Source organism: Chaetura pelagica, unplaced genomic scaffold, assembly GCF_000747805.2.
Source record: "Chaetura pelagica isolate M959 unplaced genomic scaffold, ChaPel_1.0 scaffold68, whole genome shotgun sequence".
Lineage (NCBI taxonomy): Eukaryota > Metazoa > Chordata > Aves > Apodiformes > Apodidae > Chaetura > Chaetura pelagica.
In genome coordinates, this window is record NW_009954407.1 from 2,700,670 (window position 1) to 2,714,172 (window position 13,503).

The window sequence follows — 13,503 nt, forward strand, 5'->3', positions numbered from 1 at the left end:
AATCAACAACAGGAAAAGAAGTGGAGGGAAAGAATAACACAGGTTTCAGGAAAAAAATCACTACCACCAAAAAAACTCAAAGAAATCAGAGCTCACCTTTGTTCTTAACGTACCAACTTCAGTGACCATTTCAGAATACCTGTTCCTTATTTCTCCCTGCAAATTCAGCTGGGACACTTTTTCTCTCTCCTCATATTCCCTTAGTTTCCCTGTAGCTCTGCTCAGAAGTCTCTTCAACCTGCACAGAAAATTAGTCAATAAAACAATGAAGTACAGGAACAACTGACCTTTTCCACATATGCTTGTGTACAGACAGGGCTCGCTTAATCTTTAATGTGCTTGATGCAATTGAAATTACTGAAAAAAACCAGCATTCCTCTGTCACAAATCATCTTGAGGGTCCAAAGTTCACCCAAAATAAGAGGATTCAGACTTGCCCCCCCCGAAAACTACAGGGCAACCTGGATTTGCAGCTCTTGAATGAAGCCTACAGCCTCACATACAGAAGTGTCTTGCAAGAACTGACATGAGGCTTGAATTCACTCACAAACAGTTATGTACACCTGTTTTTACACTGAAGTTCAACAAAGTCTGACTTGCAGTCAGGGATATTAAAAAGTCGCACCTCTTACAGTCTTTCTGCAGCTCGATGTTTCTTTCCATTTCTTGGTCCAGACGCAGTTCGACTGAGTGCTTCAACTCTGTCAGCTTCTTTGCTTTCTGTCTTTCACTGTCACACTTTCCAAAGAGAAAAGACAGATGACACACACAGCATAGGAACAGTATCTGAAGCAAGGGCAGAAAAGTGGCAAAGATGCTGGAGGACACTTGTGGGAGTCTGTCTGCTCACAGCAGATTGTACATCATGGGAGAAAACAGGTCTATCTAAAGCTTTCAGGGGATCTCCAACAACCAGCAGAAAGGGCTTGTGGAAGAATTTTGCAACTCTTCAATGTTTCATTGCCCTCTGCCATTATCTCCATCTTTTCTTTGTGGGTGTTTACTTGTTCACAAGTTGTTCTTTCTTGTGTTTTCTCAAACAAACCAGTGAAGAGCTGGCAGCTGTTTTAACTTTGTTCTTACATTTTTCCTCTACAGAAAAGGAGAAAAGACCACACCTTGGAAACTGACAACCATTTCTTGTTTCCCAAGCACTAGTTTACCTCTTCTGAATTCCTTCAGTATGTTTTCCTGAAAGGCTTTAAGCTACCACTATCCTGAAAACATGCAGTAGCTGCTGCATACACTGAAGTGGAAACATGAAGCATTTTAACTCCGCTCAGAAACCAAGGGGTCAGAAGGTGAGCAGAAGGAATCCAAGAAAGAACTGGGGAAATGCAGCCTTGCTTGATGTGCTCAACTGATAGCAAACCCCACTGGGAGCTCTTCCCAACAGAACTGCTCCAGAATTTACACTAAGATAACCAGCTAGCTTTTCTTTCTTGGATGATCCCTAAATCACAAGATGGTCATCAATAGCAGAAATACCAGAAAAAGCTGATTGTATACTTGATGAAAAGATGAACAAGGTTCTCCAGGGTATTGGATAGTCATCTGGAGAACTTCCTGGACTCACCTGTTCCAAGAGTTCAGCCTTTTCCCTGTCAAGCTGAGCAATACGCTCTTCAAGGTGCGATCTCAACTTCAACTGCTCTTCCCACATGCTGTGCAAGTCCTTTGATGTCAGAGTCAGCACATTCTGCTTTTGCATCTGAAAAAGAAACAGTGGAAAAAAGAAAGCCTAAGGTGACCAGAGAGATAACACTGCAATAAAAAGCAGTAACGTACATGGAAATAGGCCTAAGCTCTCTTTGCTACATACAAGAGCTGCAGTTAAGGTTAAACACACTTTAGGTAACCAAGAACAGCAATTGAAGCTGGTGGAAAGAACAAACACTCTATAAGTGACGAGATGAGGCCACAGCTTGAGAGATAAAACACACACTCACAGAAAAAAATCACCCTTAAACTTTCTTCCAGAGGCCTTCTGGAGTTCATGATACCTACTTCATAACATAAAAATTCTACTACTGCCCACCACAGAAAATAGTGTCACTGCTTCTGTAGCAGCTTTACATCTCCTGAGAGCAAGAAAATGTTTTCAAATCAGCAATGCTATTTATGCTTCTACCCAAAGGGACCAAGATTTGTCTGGCAGATGCATTTCAGTGGAACTAAACTTGCTGATTCAGTTCAAGTATAGAGAACGCAAGTTTACTAGCTGCTTTTAATGGCATTCTGTAAGAAAAAAACCCCAACAAAACAATACAACAGATGGACAGAAAGTCATGAAAACCTTAGCACAAAGGTTTAGATAAGAAAATCCTTAGGGTGTTATGTGACATTCAGGATGTACAGTGCTTGTCTCAAACAATCCAAGAGGTAAGTGGTGTACTTATGCACTCAGGATATCTGTTTTGTCTTCAGACATCTAAGAGTTATACAAGACTTTTGATGGACTAAAGAGATGTCTCAGCAACCCACCAAACCGTTTTACTCCCCTCCCCTGTGATGTGTACCTGAGAGCTGGTGAGTTTAGTGTGGGACATGCTGAGATTGGAGACAAAGGGGTTCTACAACTGTTGCTGGGAGCAGAATATCCAGCAGTAACCAGGCTTTGATATTTCATGAAAACTACAAACTTAGCAGGAAAAGATGAAGAATGACAGTCTCAAGCCGCCTCCTAGGACCAAGCCTCCACTGCAATAAACTAATCCTGCAGTGCCAGTTGTCTCAACCTCCTGTTTTGCAATGGCTTATCTTATTAATTAGCCAAACAAGGACTATCTGCAGGACATAGCCCCGGCACCACACTCCCTCCTATCTTGGAGGAGCACAGAGAAGACAGAATGATTTTCTCCCCTGTACAGGGAGAAAAGGGTGGGGGGGAAGGGGAAGAACTGTATAAAAATCTGGGACAATATTGGTTCCAGGGAAGCACTTCCCCACTGACAACATCGCTGGACTGTGATGGTAACTATTCTCTCGCTTGCTGTCCTCTGTATTTCTGTTGCTTCTTTATTTTCTGTCTCTGTTTTCCACCCTGTCCTATCCGCTCTAGGGACTTTGTTGTGCTACTCCAATAAAGTTTGGTGTGCACGTGACATCTAACCTCGTTTGCATCTTAATTTCACCATCTGGGATCCCCTTTAAACCTTTTCACAGGTCCTGCTGGACAACAAAGGGTGCAGCTGCTGTGTGGCTTATCCCAGGAGAGGAAAGGCAGAGTCCAGCCACACCAGCCTCCCACTGTGCTGAGCAGCGTTAGAAAGCAAGGGGGTTCTGCCCCATCTCTCGTAAGACCACACACCAGCCCCAGTGCCTACTTGTGCACCCGATACTGTGTTATCCTTGTTCTGTCCTGGCAAGATCATAAAAAATTGTTACATATCCAAATATCATATCGTGACAGTGTACAGCTTTCCCAAGTATCCTCACAGAGTAGGTGGAACACTGCCTTCTCAAGGGGAAGTTCTGAGAAAGCTACAAAGAGGTACTTGTGGACTGAACTGTGCCTGCACAGCCCACCTCATCTTTTCATCAATTTCCTGCACACAAAAAATTCAAAGGCTAAGCCTGTCGTTCACAGAAGCCAGTCATGTACCTGCTGCTGGTGCTGGTCCTCTGCAGCTGCCTGGGTTGTCCGTAAACTAGTTATCAAGTCTTCCAGGCGGTTATGAACCTACAGAAGCATTAGAAGCAAGAAGACACACTGTGATTTCCCAGACTGAAGTTTACCAAAAATAAACATCACATACACCTCTCCACCTCTTTGCTCTTGTAGTATTTACACCCAGCACCAATGACCCAAAAGGGCCTTGTCTGGTGTCACTGTAAAACTGGTTGCAATCATCAACCTCTGCTGTTTGCTCCAGGGAGCAAGAACACCATGTAGGATACAAAGGATCTCCAGTGAAAGCTGACAGGAGCAGCTTTTCTCATTCACAGTGCATTTGAAAATTATGCTCTCTTAACCAAAGGGAAAGGACCAGCATCCTACCTGCTCTTCCCTCCTCTCTTACCAGTATCACTACACTGAAGTGCAGCTTTCACAAGCAGTTATTTTCAAAATCTCTTCAGCACTAAGTAACAACTACAGTTGTAACAAGAACCCTAGCTTCCTGGTTACAATAAAAAAATAATTTGCTTCATACAGGCCACAGATGAAAGCACCTTCTTTTAGATGGGGGAAGGGCCAAGCTGCTTTCCCAGCAGCCTGTATTCAGCAGAACACAGGAACTGAGTGCCCTGGGCTCTCCAGGAAAACCTCATCTTAACATTTCCCCACAGCAATAGGTGACTAGGCTCAGAAGCTCACAAAAAGGGAAGTTTAGGACCAGCTTACCGAGGCAGATGCTTGCAGGTCTCTTTGAAGGGCTTCAATCCTTTTGCTTTGTTGCTGGACTGTAGCTTCCAATCTTGCATTTTCAATTTCGAGGCTTAAGAAGAAATATAGGTTTTATTACTGAAACTCAACAGAGCACCAGTTCTCAAAGAACAGTGTGAAATACCCTCATCTAAACCAAAAGCATCCTTCAAAATCCTGTATTAACTTGCTGTAATGCAACAAGGTTATTTTTTTTTCCACACAATCCCAAAAAGCCACAAACACCTGCATTATTATGCTCTCACCGCTGCACATGTTCTTCCAGTTGTTTTATAGTAGTGTTAGTCCCAGAAGATGTCAAAAGGAGGTCTTGCAGTTTTTGGGAAGAATCTCTTAGTTCTCTTTCCTTATTATCCAAGGCAATCTTCAAGTCATGAATAGAATGCTCAGACTGAAGATGCTGTTCTTCCAACTCCTGCAACTGTAAAATCACAGTAAGAACCCAAAGCAACTAGTGGAGCTTTTATATAGAGGAGTCAACTGCTGCTGAAGAACTCAGGTACTACAGATATCTGCACAAACCCCCTACCCAAAGAACCGTAACCATTTAATGTACATTCAAATTTTCACTTTTACTGGCAAATGATCACAACCTGTGTTACTTCATCATCTTTCAGACTGGCCTCTCCCATGACTCCACTGGTTTCCTATAGCACGGTTCTAAGACAACACCCCTCCTACCCTTTTAGTGACTTATGACACTCTATATCCACTTGTTTGCTCCTCCATTGAAAACATACATTAAAAAGTTTATCCTTCTCTTAAAGTGACTTCACATCCCACTCATAAGGAGATTAAAGTGAATTCTACTTCAGAACTCTGAGGCCTCTATACTGCAGTTTTTTTAAGAAGTGGTCTCCACCTCAGAAAGTAGCTTACAATTCACTTGCAAGAAGGCCACTTAAGGATTGGAAATTACAGCAGGGCCAAACAAGGGAAAAAAAAAATATATATGCATGCAGAATAAGTCACAAAAGCATTCACAATTAGCAATATGCTGGTTAATGAAGTTAAATCCATTTTTCTGCTGGTCGCAAGTGGTGTTCCCAGGGCTCAGTATAGGGGCCAGCCAGCTCTGTTTAATATCTTCATCCATGATCTGGACAAGGGGATTGAGTGCATCCTCAGGAAGTTTGCAGATGACACCAAGTTAGGAGGGAGGGGATTGAGAGCTTTATTATCAGTATTACTATGCTAATCCTGAGTTAAATGGTGACAAGTGAAGAGACAGGAGGAAATGGCCACAAGTTGTGACAGGGGAGGTTGAGCTTGGATTTTAGGAACAATGTTGTCACTGAAAAGGTTGTCAGGCACTGGAACCAGCTGCCCAGTGAAGGGGTTGAGCCACCACCCATGGAGGTATAAAAAGATGTGCAGATGTGGTGCTTCGGGACAGGATTTAGTGGGGAACTTGGCAGTGCAAGGTCAACAGGTAGACTTGATCTTTAAGGACTTTCCCAACCCAAACACCTCTATGATTCCATGTTACCTGGGGAGGTGTGAGGGGAAGCACAGCCAGCTTAAAGAAGGCCGAATACATCAGTCCAGTATTTCTACTGTTTTTCAGAAAGGTTTGCAGAGCACCTTAGTAGACAGAAACCCTTGACCAAGTAAGGACATAGTGTCCTCATACCAAAGACATGGACACCAAGCTTATAAAACAGTGCCATTCATTCACACACATCATCTAATCTATCGTGTTGAAGTTTTTTCTAGGATTTTAGGGCAACATGATATACCTTGGTTTTAACCTTCTCTAATTCCTTTTGCAAGCGCAGCTTCTCTTCCTCCAGGTCGCTGCGGTAACGCGTAGAAACTTCCAGCGAAGCTTCTGACATGGATTGCTTTTTAAGCACATCAGCAAGCTCCTGCTGCAGCTGTCTGACCATGCCCTAGTGAAATAGTTACATGAACATGAAGAAAGTTATAAGAACATGAAACACGTCTTTACTTTAACTTCTTGGGCCTGAACTCAGGTATGACATTTGCCTGCTATCAGCAGGCATCTGCACAGGTGATGAACTCTCTTCACCTTTCTCAGCTAAGCATCTCCAAACTAGCAGCAACTGTTCATGGGGATTTCTTTCCTAATACATAAAACAGACTCAAGACACAAACATACACTGGAATAATGTGTTTTTTTCCCTAACAAAATCCAAAGAAATCTGTTGTGATGTAAGAGCCATAGTTTGACAGCAGATACTACTCTGATGACTAACAACAGGACTTTGTATTAGATCCTTTTTGGTTCTGTTTCTCCATTATACAAATACAATTACATTAATGCCAATATCTGAAAACGATTCACAGATTAAAACAAGTGATAGCACTGCTGGAGTGCTTTCCTCCCTTCCTCTCCCCTTACAGAAAGGGACAAATGAAGAATCTGACACACGCAAATAGTTACCTCACTCAAAGATTCTGGATCTGATATGAGGAATGAAATGTAATTTTAAAGCATTATTCAAGTAATTATGGGAGACAAACCTTACACCAGAGGGTCTAAAGAAACACTCAGTGTGACTAGTTCCTATTGTCCAGAAAGGAAAGGAAGATTAAGAAAATGGGGAAGGCAAGTTTTAAATCACTGCTCCACTTCGGACCAGTAGAATACTCTCTCAACAGAGAAAACCACACCTACTCCAAGGAACATATATAGCAATGCACTCTATCCTTACCTATCGCTTTTTCAATTGTCTGCCTGTTCCTCACTCCACCCTCATCTTCATTGTCTCCCACCTCTTTTCTTGAGAAAAACCTCCTACATGCAGAAATGGGAGCAACACTTGGCTCAATCATGTTTGAGGCACAGAAACTTAACACTGGTGCTCTGTATGTTTCACACCCGGGTACTGAGTGAATTTGCAGCAAGACAATTTAACTGATTGTTCTAATGAGCCTTCTGCCTTGTCCAGTTAATTAAGTCTTTCATGGAGCCACAAAGAACAAAGTTAATATTACTGCACATAATAAAATACAGAAGAGAAAGCTCAGGTCACTGCTAATAGTCTTATACACTGCTAATAGCTCATACACTGCTAACAGTATGTACTTTACCTCTCTCTCTACTTTGTCAGACTCATATTTAAAGATTTGTTCTCTTAAATCCGTACACCTGGCACTTAATTCCTTGTTTCTCTCTTCCACTAAGTGAACTTGCTTTTCAGTGTCAGCTCTGAGTTTGTTGAAAATTTCATTAAACCGGTCCTGCACATCATTCACTACTTTTTCTTTTATGATCCCCTTGTTCTGCATATCTTCTAGTTGCTGGTGGAGTAGAATATTTTCACTCTGAAACTGGGCCAGTCGCTCCTGCATGGATTCCTGCTTTATCATCAATTTGCTTACTTGATCCTTCTCAAGTTGTCGAGCTTGATCATATTCCTTTGCCTGACACTGGGCTTGACTTAACTCTTTTTGTGTTGTTTCTAAAAGCAATGTTTTTTCTCTTAGTGTTTGTTTTAACTGGTGGAGCTCGTTTTCTAGACTGTTAGCTTTGCTTTCAGCTGTGCTTAGCTGCTGAGACAAGCTCTTGGTGGATTCTTGCACAGTAGAGAGGTCATGATGGAGCTTGTCTTGCAAGCGAAGCCATTCATCGCGTTCTCTCTGAAACGCTCTTTCAACATCACCTTTTGAGGACTGATGACGTTCCAGTTCTTGAACAGCGGTGTTCAGGCGGGAACGAAATGATTCAATTTCTGTCTCCAACCTGTCTTTGGTTTCTTTGGTCTGCTCAAGTTTGGAAGTTAGCACTACAGATTCTGTCTTCAGTAAGTTTAGCTGTGCATTGTACTGAAAAGCTGTTTGTGTTAAGGCTTCCTCATTCAGCTTAAGTTCCTTTTTGAGATCTTCATTTTTTTCTTTCAAAGTCTCATTTTCTTCTAAGTATTTCTCTTCTTCCTCCTGGTGCCTAAGTCTTGCTTGATCAAGTTCTAATCTTAGCATAGCAATCTCATCTTGTAGTAACTGATTTTTGTATAACAAATCCTTTTCTCTCTCAACGTCAGATTCCTAAATGACAGAGAACATGAATAAATAGCCAGTTGGGAAATGAATCTACACAAACATTCCCGCGTCAAAACTGTGTTTCAACATTTCTAATACTGCAGCATCACTTCAAAGATGAGAGTGAAATTTGGGGTAACCATAAGTTACTCTATGAACCCATGTACTTGTATAATGTGTGCACACAATGGAAGTGTAATATACCCTTAAAACCTAAATAAACATCACAAATTGACAAGACCTTTCTTCCCCCTCCTTAAATCAGCAACCAAATAACCAAATAATGACATTATTTAAAATATCTGAAGTAGAAAGCTTTTAAAATGACATTGCTTACTTCTACATGCACACCTTTAAAATATTCCCCCTTTAAAGTTAATTTAGTTGTGTTACAAATCTGGTAAAAACAAGGCTGAAAAGCATATTTTCCTTCTTAAATGTCTTTAAAACACATCCTTTTGTACTATTGATGGTTAGCTATACAACTCAATCATCCCTGAAATGCAACAGTCTTGTTCATATAATAAATATGAAATACACATCATCCCACATTTATTGGGCAGCACAGCCAAGGAAAATAATTTTTCCCAGCACTGCACACTCTTTGCAAATTCAGTAAACTCTTTTCAAGTTTTTTTTTTTTAATATACAGTATTTGTTTATGATTGCTTTCTGTCCTCCAACAATTCTAACTCCTCCAGAGATTTTCATTCATTGCCGATATTCCTTCATAAGATGTTAGGATGTGGAAAAGAAAAGCATACTTGAAACAAGTGAGTTTAAGAATGGAGTAACTAACTAAAACAACAAGTAACAGGAACACAAAGAGTGAGTGTCAAACAAGTTTCAACCTGAGCATAGGTAGTCTGGTGTTTCCCTGCTGGAAACCTTAAAAAGTGATGACAAGGTGTCTATGAAATGAAAAATAACAGCATAAGAAATTGTGTAAATATTGTCTTCTATTAGTTTCCTGCTTGCACATGCAGTTCAGGTACATGCAGGACTGATGCTGCTTTCAAGAATATAAGGGGAAACAGTAAAGGCATTTCCACAGTGAAGTTAACACTGGTAAACTGTAAAAAATCCATCAAGCAGAAAAACAATTCTGTAAGATTTATTATGGCTTTAGAACCATCATGATGAAATTCATCCAGTAGAAAACAACCTGCTTACCACTGAGTTTTTTACTACAGTCCTTCTTGTCTCTTCTTCTAGTTCCTTTTGTCTTTGAAGGTGGTGGTTCAAGATTCCTTCTTGCAAGGCTCTGGCATTCTTTTCCCGAGAGAGCTGTCTCTGTGTTTCATCACGTTCCTCTTCAACCTGCATGAATACAATTAAACTACTTGGACCTTGAGAAAAATCAGAGCTAGCACTATCTTCCCGTCCTCCTTTGTGCTCTTGTAGATATTTTTGCTTCCCCACAGTTATCATATGAATCTATAAATAAGACATTGTAATTTCCTTTGGAAAAATAAAGAATACAGAACATTTTGTAGTAAATAGAAAAATAACTCAAAGTCAGGCTTTGTCGGAAACGTAAATGAAACCTTAATTTTTGATAATGAGAAAAGGAATCATGAACTTGCAAAGAAGTAACTGTTATCAACCATCCTCAAAATTTGGCAAGTTATCCAATGCCTGTTCCATGAACAAAATACCTCTTTTAGGCATAATGAAATATAGTGCCAATTATAAAGCAATCATAAAAGCAAGAAGACAGATGTTTAGCTTGTACCTGTTTCAAGAACTTCTTCAGTGCCATTAATTCCTTTTCTAAATTCCCTGACTGTAACACAAGCTGCCGTTTCTCCTCCATCTCTTTACTATATTCATTTTCTTTCCTTATGAGTTTTTCTCTTGTTTTCTCATATAGTGATTCTACTCTGAGCCTCTTCTCCTCTTCTTGTTTCAAAGTAGACCTGGGATTTAAGGAATATTTGAGAAACTAAAGACCTGACGTCAAAGGTAGATATTCCATATTATGAATTTGCAGAGACAACTCACACTATAAAAATGTTAAATCTTTTCCAATTTAATATTTTTACTGTAAATTTTAACTTATTTAAGAATTCTAGCTTCATTCCTTTATCCATGGTAGCAGGTGTACAGATACACAAATAATCCCTATTTTTAAGTAAGCTGACATAGGTAAATATACAGTACTATGCACATTTCTAAAAGTTTTTTAGAAGTCACCTTCATACTACAGACATTGATCCAAAAGGAATTGGTTGTCTTATCAGAGCATCATAAACTTACACTGTGATTAACAGACGTTTACTAAATATGCAGAGCACTGCCTACACATTACAGATTCAGTGATTGCAAGTACTACCGATGAAGCAGCACACCACTGACCTATGATGGACCCAAACATTTTTTTAGGAAGTCTTCTCTAAGTTTAAACAAAATAGGAAGGAAGACCAAGCAGTTTCTATTTACTCAAGAATGAGGGCAGTGTTCAAAAAGAGAGTAAGAAATGCAAAGGGCTGAAGTTTAATATGACTAAAATAGTAATAAACTTCAATGGAGCTAAATCTGGGAGAGACCACAGCAATTTAATTTTGAAGCTAATTTATAATGAGACCCTTAGGGAATGTCAACTTCTTTATTAACTGAAAAAAGCAGCAGTAAGCACCAGCATGGTAAGAATGGTCCATGGTGCGCCCACAGTGCCCAAACAAGAAAGCAGTTATGAGTTTGGTACTTATTTTGAATTTTTGAAAATATATTTGCAATGGTCAACAACAACAACAACAAAATAAACAAGTATTAACATGACCAACGAGTTGCCAATTGAGAATCTGCTGTATAAGTTCTGTAAAACAAGTAACACTAACCATTAATAAATTATTTGGAAGACTGAAATGTAACATTTGTATTTGAATGGTTTATATTGCACAGAAGAAGCTTTACACAAAATTTTTAGTGTAATTTCACAAAAAGTATAGTTTTTATAAGCTTAAAGTTAACATTGCTTTGAGAATTTACGTAAAGCAAAAATATTAATTCTTCATAATCGACAAATTTTGAAAGACAACTGAAGTCCAAAACCAGGCTAAGTTGGGACTGACTTTGTTTTTCTCCTAATCCTCTTCCACATATTGGGAAGCACAACTCCTCCAAGCTTAGTTGCCTCAGCCTCACCTTGCAGGGCTGGTGCTGCTGTTCCCTGACCTGCTTGGTAGCTGTCTACTGAACTCACACATACTAACATGTCTCTTACACTGGGAGGCCAAAAATTGGACCCTGTGCTCTAGACACAGGGGTGGATAATCACTCCCCTTAATCTCCTGGCTCTGTTGCTCTTAACACAGGTTAGAATGCTGTTGGCCTTCACAGCTGCCAGCTCATACTGGCTCACGTTGGGCTTGCTCTCATCCAAGACCGTCAGGGCCTTCTCAGCAAGCCAGGCCACCCCACAGTACATGAGCTCAAGAGCATCTTCCCTCCCAAATGCAGGGCTTTGCATATCTTCTTGCTGGCCACTCTTGTCTGATGTGAACAGTGATTTAACACCGCCTAGGTGTGAGGAGAATATGGGGAGAGGGACAATCCCAAATTTGACCTTTAAAATTAAACAATGTTCTAAGCTCTCTTCTGAGTTGCAGTCTCTGGAGTTACCAGAATTCCTAATATCATACACCAAGAGAAGCTACAAAGACAAAAATATAAAAAATATCTCATATAAATCTCTTATAAAGCTCACTTTCCCATACAAACTCTCTTGTTCTCCTCTCTTGCTACTAAAAACACCCTTTAAAAAAACATCCAGAAGATTCTACATGGAGCTAATATCCAGGCATTCCTACCCCCCTGCCACCCGACATTATGTTCTTTATAGTATAACCTGCCCAAGGATTAAAATCCAAACCCAAAATACTAGAAACTTCTCATCCTATCACCTGTACCATCAGCATCTTCTGGAACATGAAAACTGACAAACTAACATAGCATCAGAATGCAAGGTTTCATACTTAAGGTTTTCAATATCACTTTTCCATTCCACTGCCTGGGGAGCCAATATGGATTTAAAATCTTGAGTCTCTTCTGCCATTAATTGCGACTCCTCCTTTCTGCTTTCCAGTTTCTTTACTTCTCTACAGACAGCTGCATACCGATTCTTTTCACGTTCTATTGTCTGTTCATATTTAAGAAGTATGCTTTGAATTTTCAACAAAATATCAGAACCTGTTTTCAGAAAGAAAAGACACAAAGTTGCACATATGCACAAATACTTGCCGAAGTATAAATTATTTAATGTTTTGCTAATCTTGCTCTTTAGATGACTGCATTAAAAGGAGAGGAACTGTACTTTGCAAGAACCTGCTTCTCCAGCACTGACTAGACAGAGAACCAACAATAAAGTAAGGCATGTTTGCTGACAATGCAGGCAGACATCCAAGCTTTGGTGAGATCATTTAATGGGTCTTGAAAGGGATCTCTAATTATGAAGAAGTATTAGACTGAAATACCTAGAAGTGCATACAAAGGAATAATGTTTTAGAAAAGGAACTTGTAACAGCTGGAGACAAAGTGACTTGAAGACATACCAGTATGACCCACATTAAGCTGGTCCAAGAGGAACACAGCCTCTTGGTAGGTTGAAGGTGATAATTCAGCATCCTCTGAAGTTGTGTTAGATGAGTGAGTTAAATCCACGTCATCACCTACGTCGATTTGCATGCTGACCTACAAATAATACAGTATTTTCTGTGTACAAATATTTAGAAATACAGATCATCACAAATGTATGACTTATTCTTTCTGTCATTAACAGACCCTGGATCTGGCTCAAGTATGATAAAGCTACATACTAGCAGCAATTTGTGCATCTGGTTGATCACTATGTAAAAACTGTTCCCATCTAAGTGATTAAAAGCTGATACAAGCTATTTTAAGAAGCTAATTTTACAGTACCTTGTTCTTTTCAGTCCCTGTTTTTGCTGCAGGTCTGGAAAACAAAGATATTTCAGTACTAGAATGCTTATATTGAATTATGAACAATATCTAACATCGCTCTCAAAACTTCATTCAGAAGTGAATTACACTAAAATGTAAGGTAAGAATTTTGTTAGGTGTTGCTGAAGACTGAGAAAAAAACTACTATG

At 39.9% G+C, this 13,503-nt stretch overlaps 1 protein-coding gene across 1 annotated transcript in view; it reads right to left on the reverse strand.

Annotated features, from left to right (window-relative positions):
- The window catches only part of LOC104394694 (ankyrin repeat domain-containing protein 26-like), a 49,802-nt gene that overhangs the window by 9,040 nt on the left and 27,259 nt on the right, over nucleotides 1–13,503 (reverse strand). Inside the window, exons 23-35 of the mRNA XM_010004328.1 lie at nucleotides 13,313–13,346; nucleotides 12,946–13,084; nucleotides 12,370–12,583; nucleotides 10,128–10,311; nucleotides 9,566–9,712; nucleotides 7,445–8,398; nucleotides 6,127–6,279; nucleotides 4,633–4,808; nucleotides 4,346–4,439; nucleotides 3,605–3,682; nucleotides 1,577–1,711; nucleotides 626–738; nucleotides 97–238 (exon numbers count right to left, since the gene is read on the reverse strand). Of these exons, the coding sequence (XP_010002630.1) occupies nucleotides 97–238; nucleotides 626–738; nucleotides 1,577–1,711; nucleotides 3,605–3,682; nucleotides 4,346–4,439; nucleotides 4,633–4,808; nucleotides 6,127–6,279; nucleotides 7,445–8,398; nucleotides 9,566–9,712; nucleotides 10,128–10,311; nucleotides 12,370–12,583; nucleotides 12,946–13,084; nucleotides 13,313–13,346 (2,563 nt within the window). The remainder of the gene's footprint in view (nucleotides 1–96; nucleotides 239–625; nucleotides 739–1,576; nucleotides 1,712–3,604; nucleotides 3,683–4,345; nucleotides 4,440–4,632; nucleotides 4,809–6,126; nucleotides 6,280–7,444; nucleotides 8,399–9,565; nucleotides 9,713–10,127; nucleotides 10,312–12,369; nucleotides 12,584–12,945; nucleotides 13,085–13,312; nucleotides 13,347–13,503) is intronic.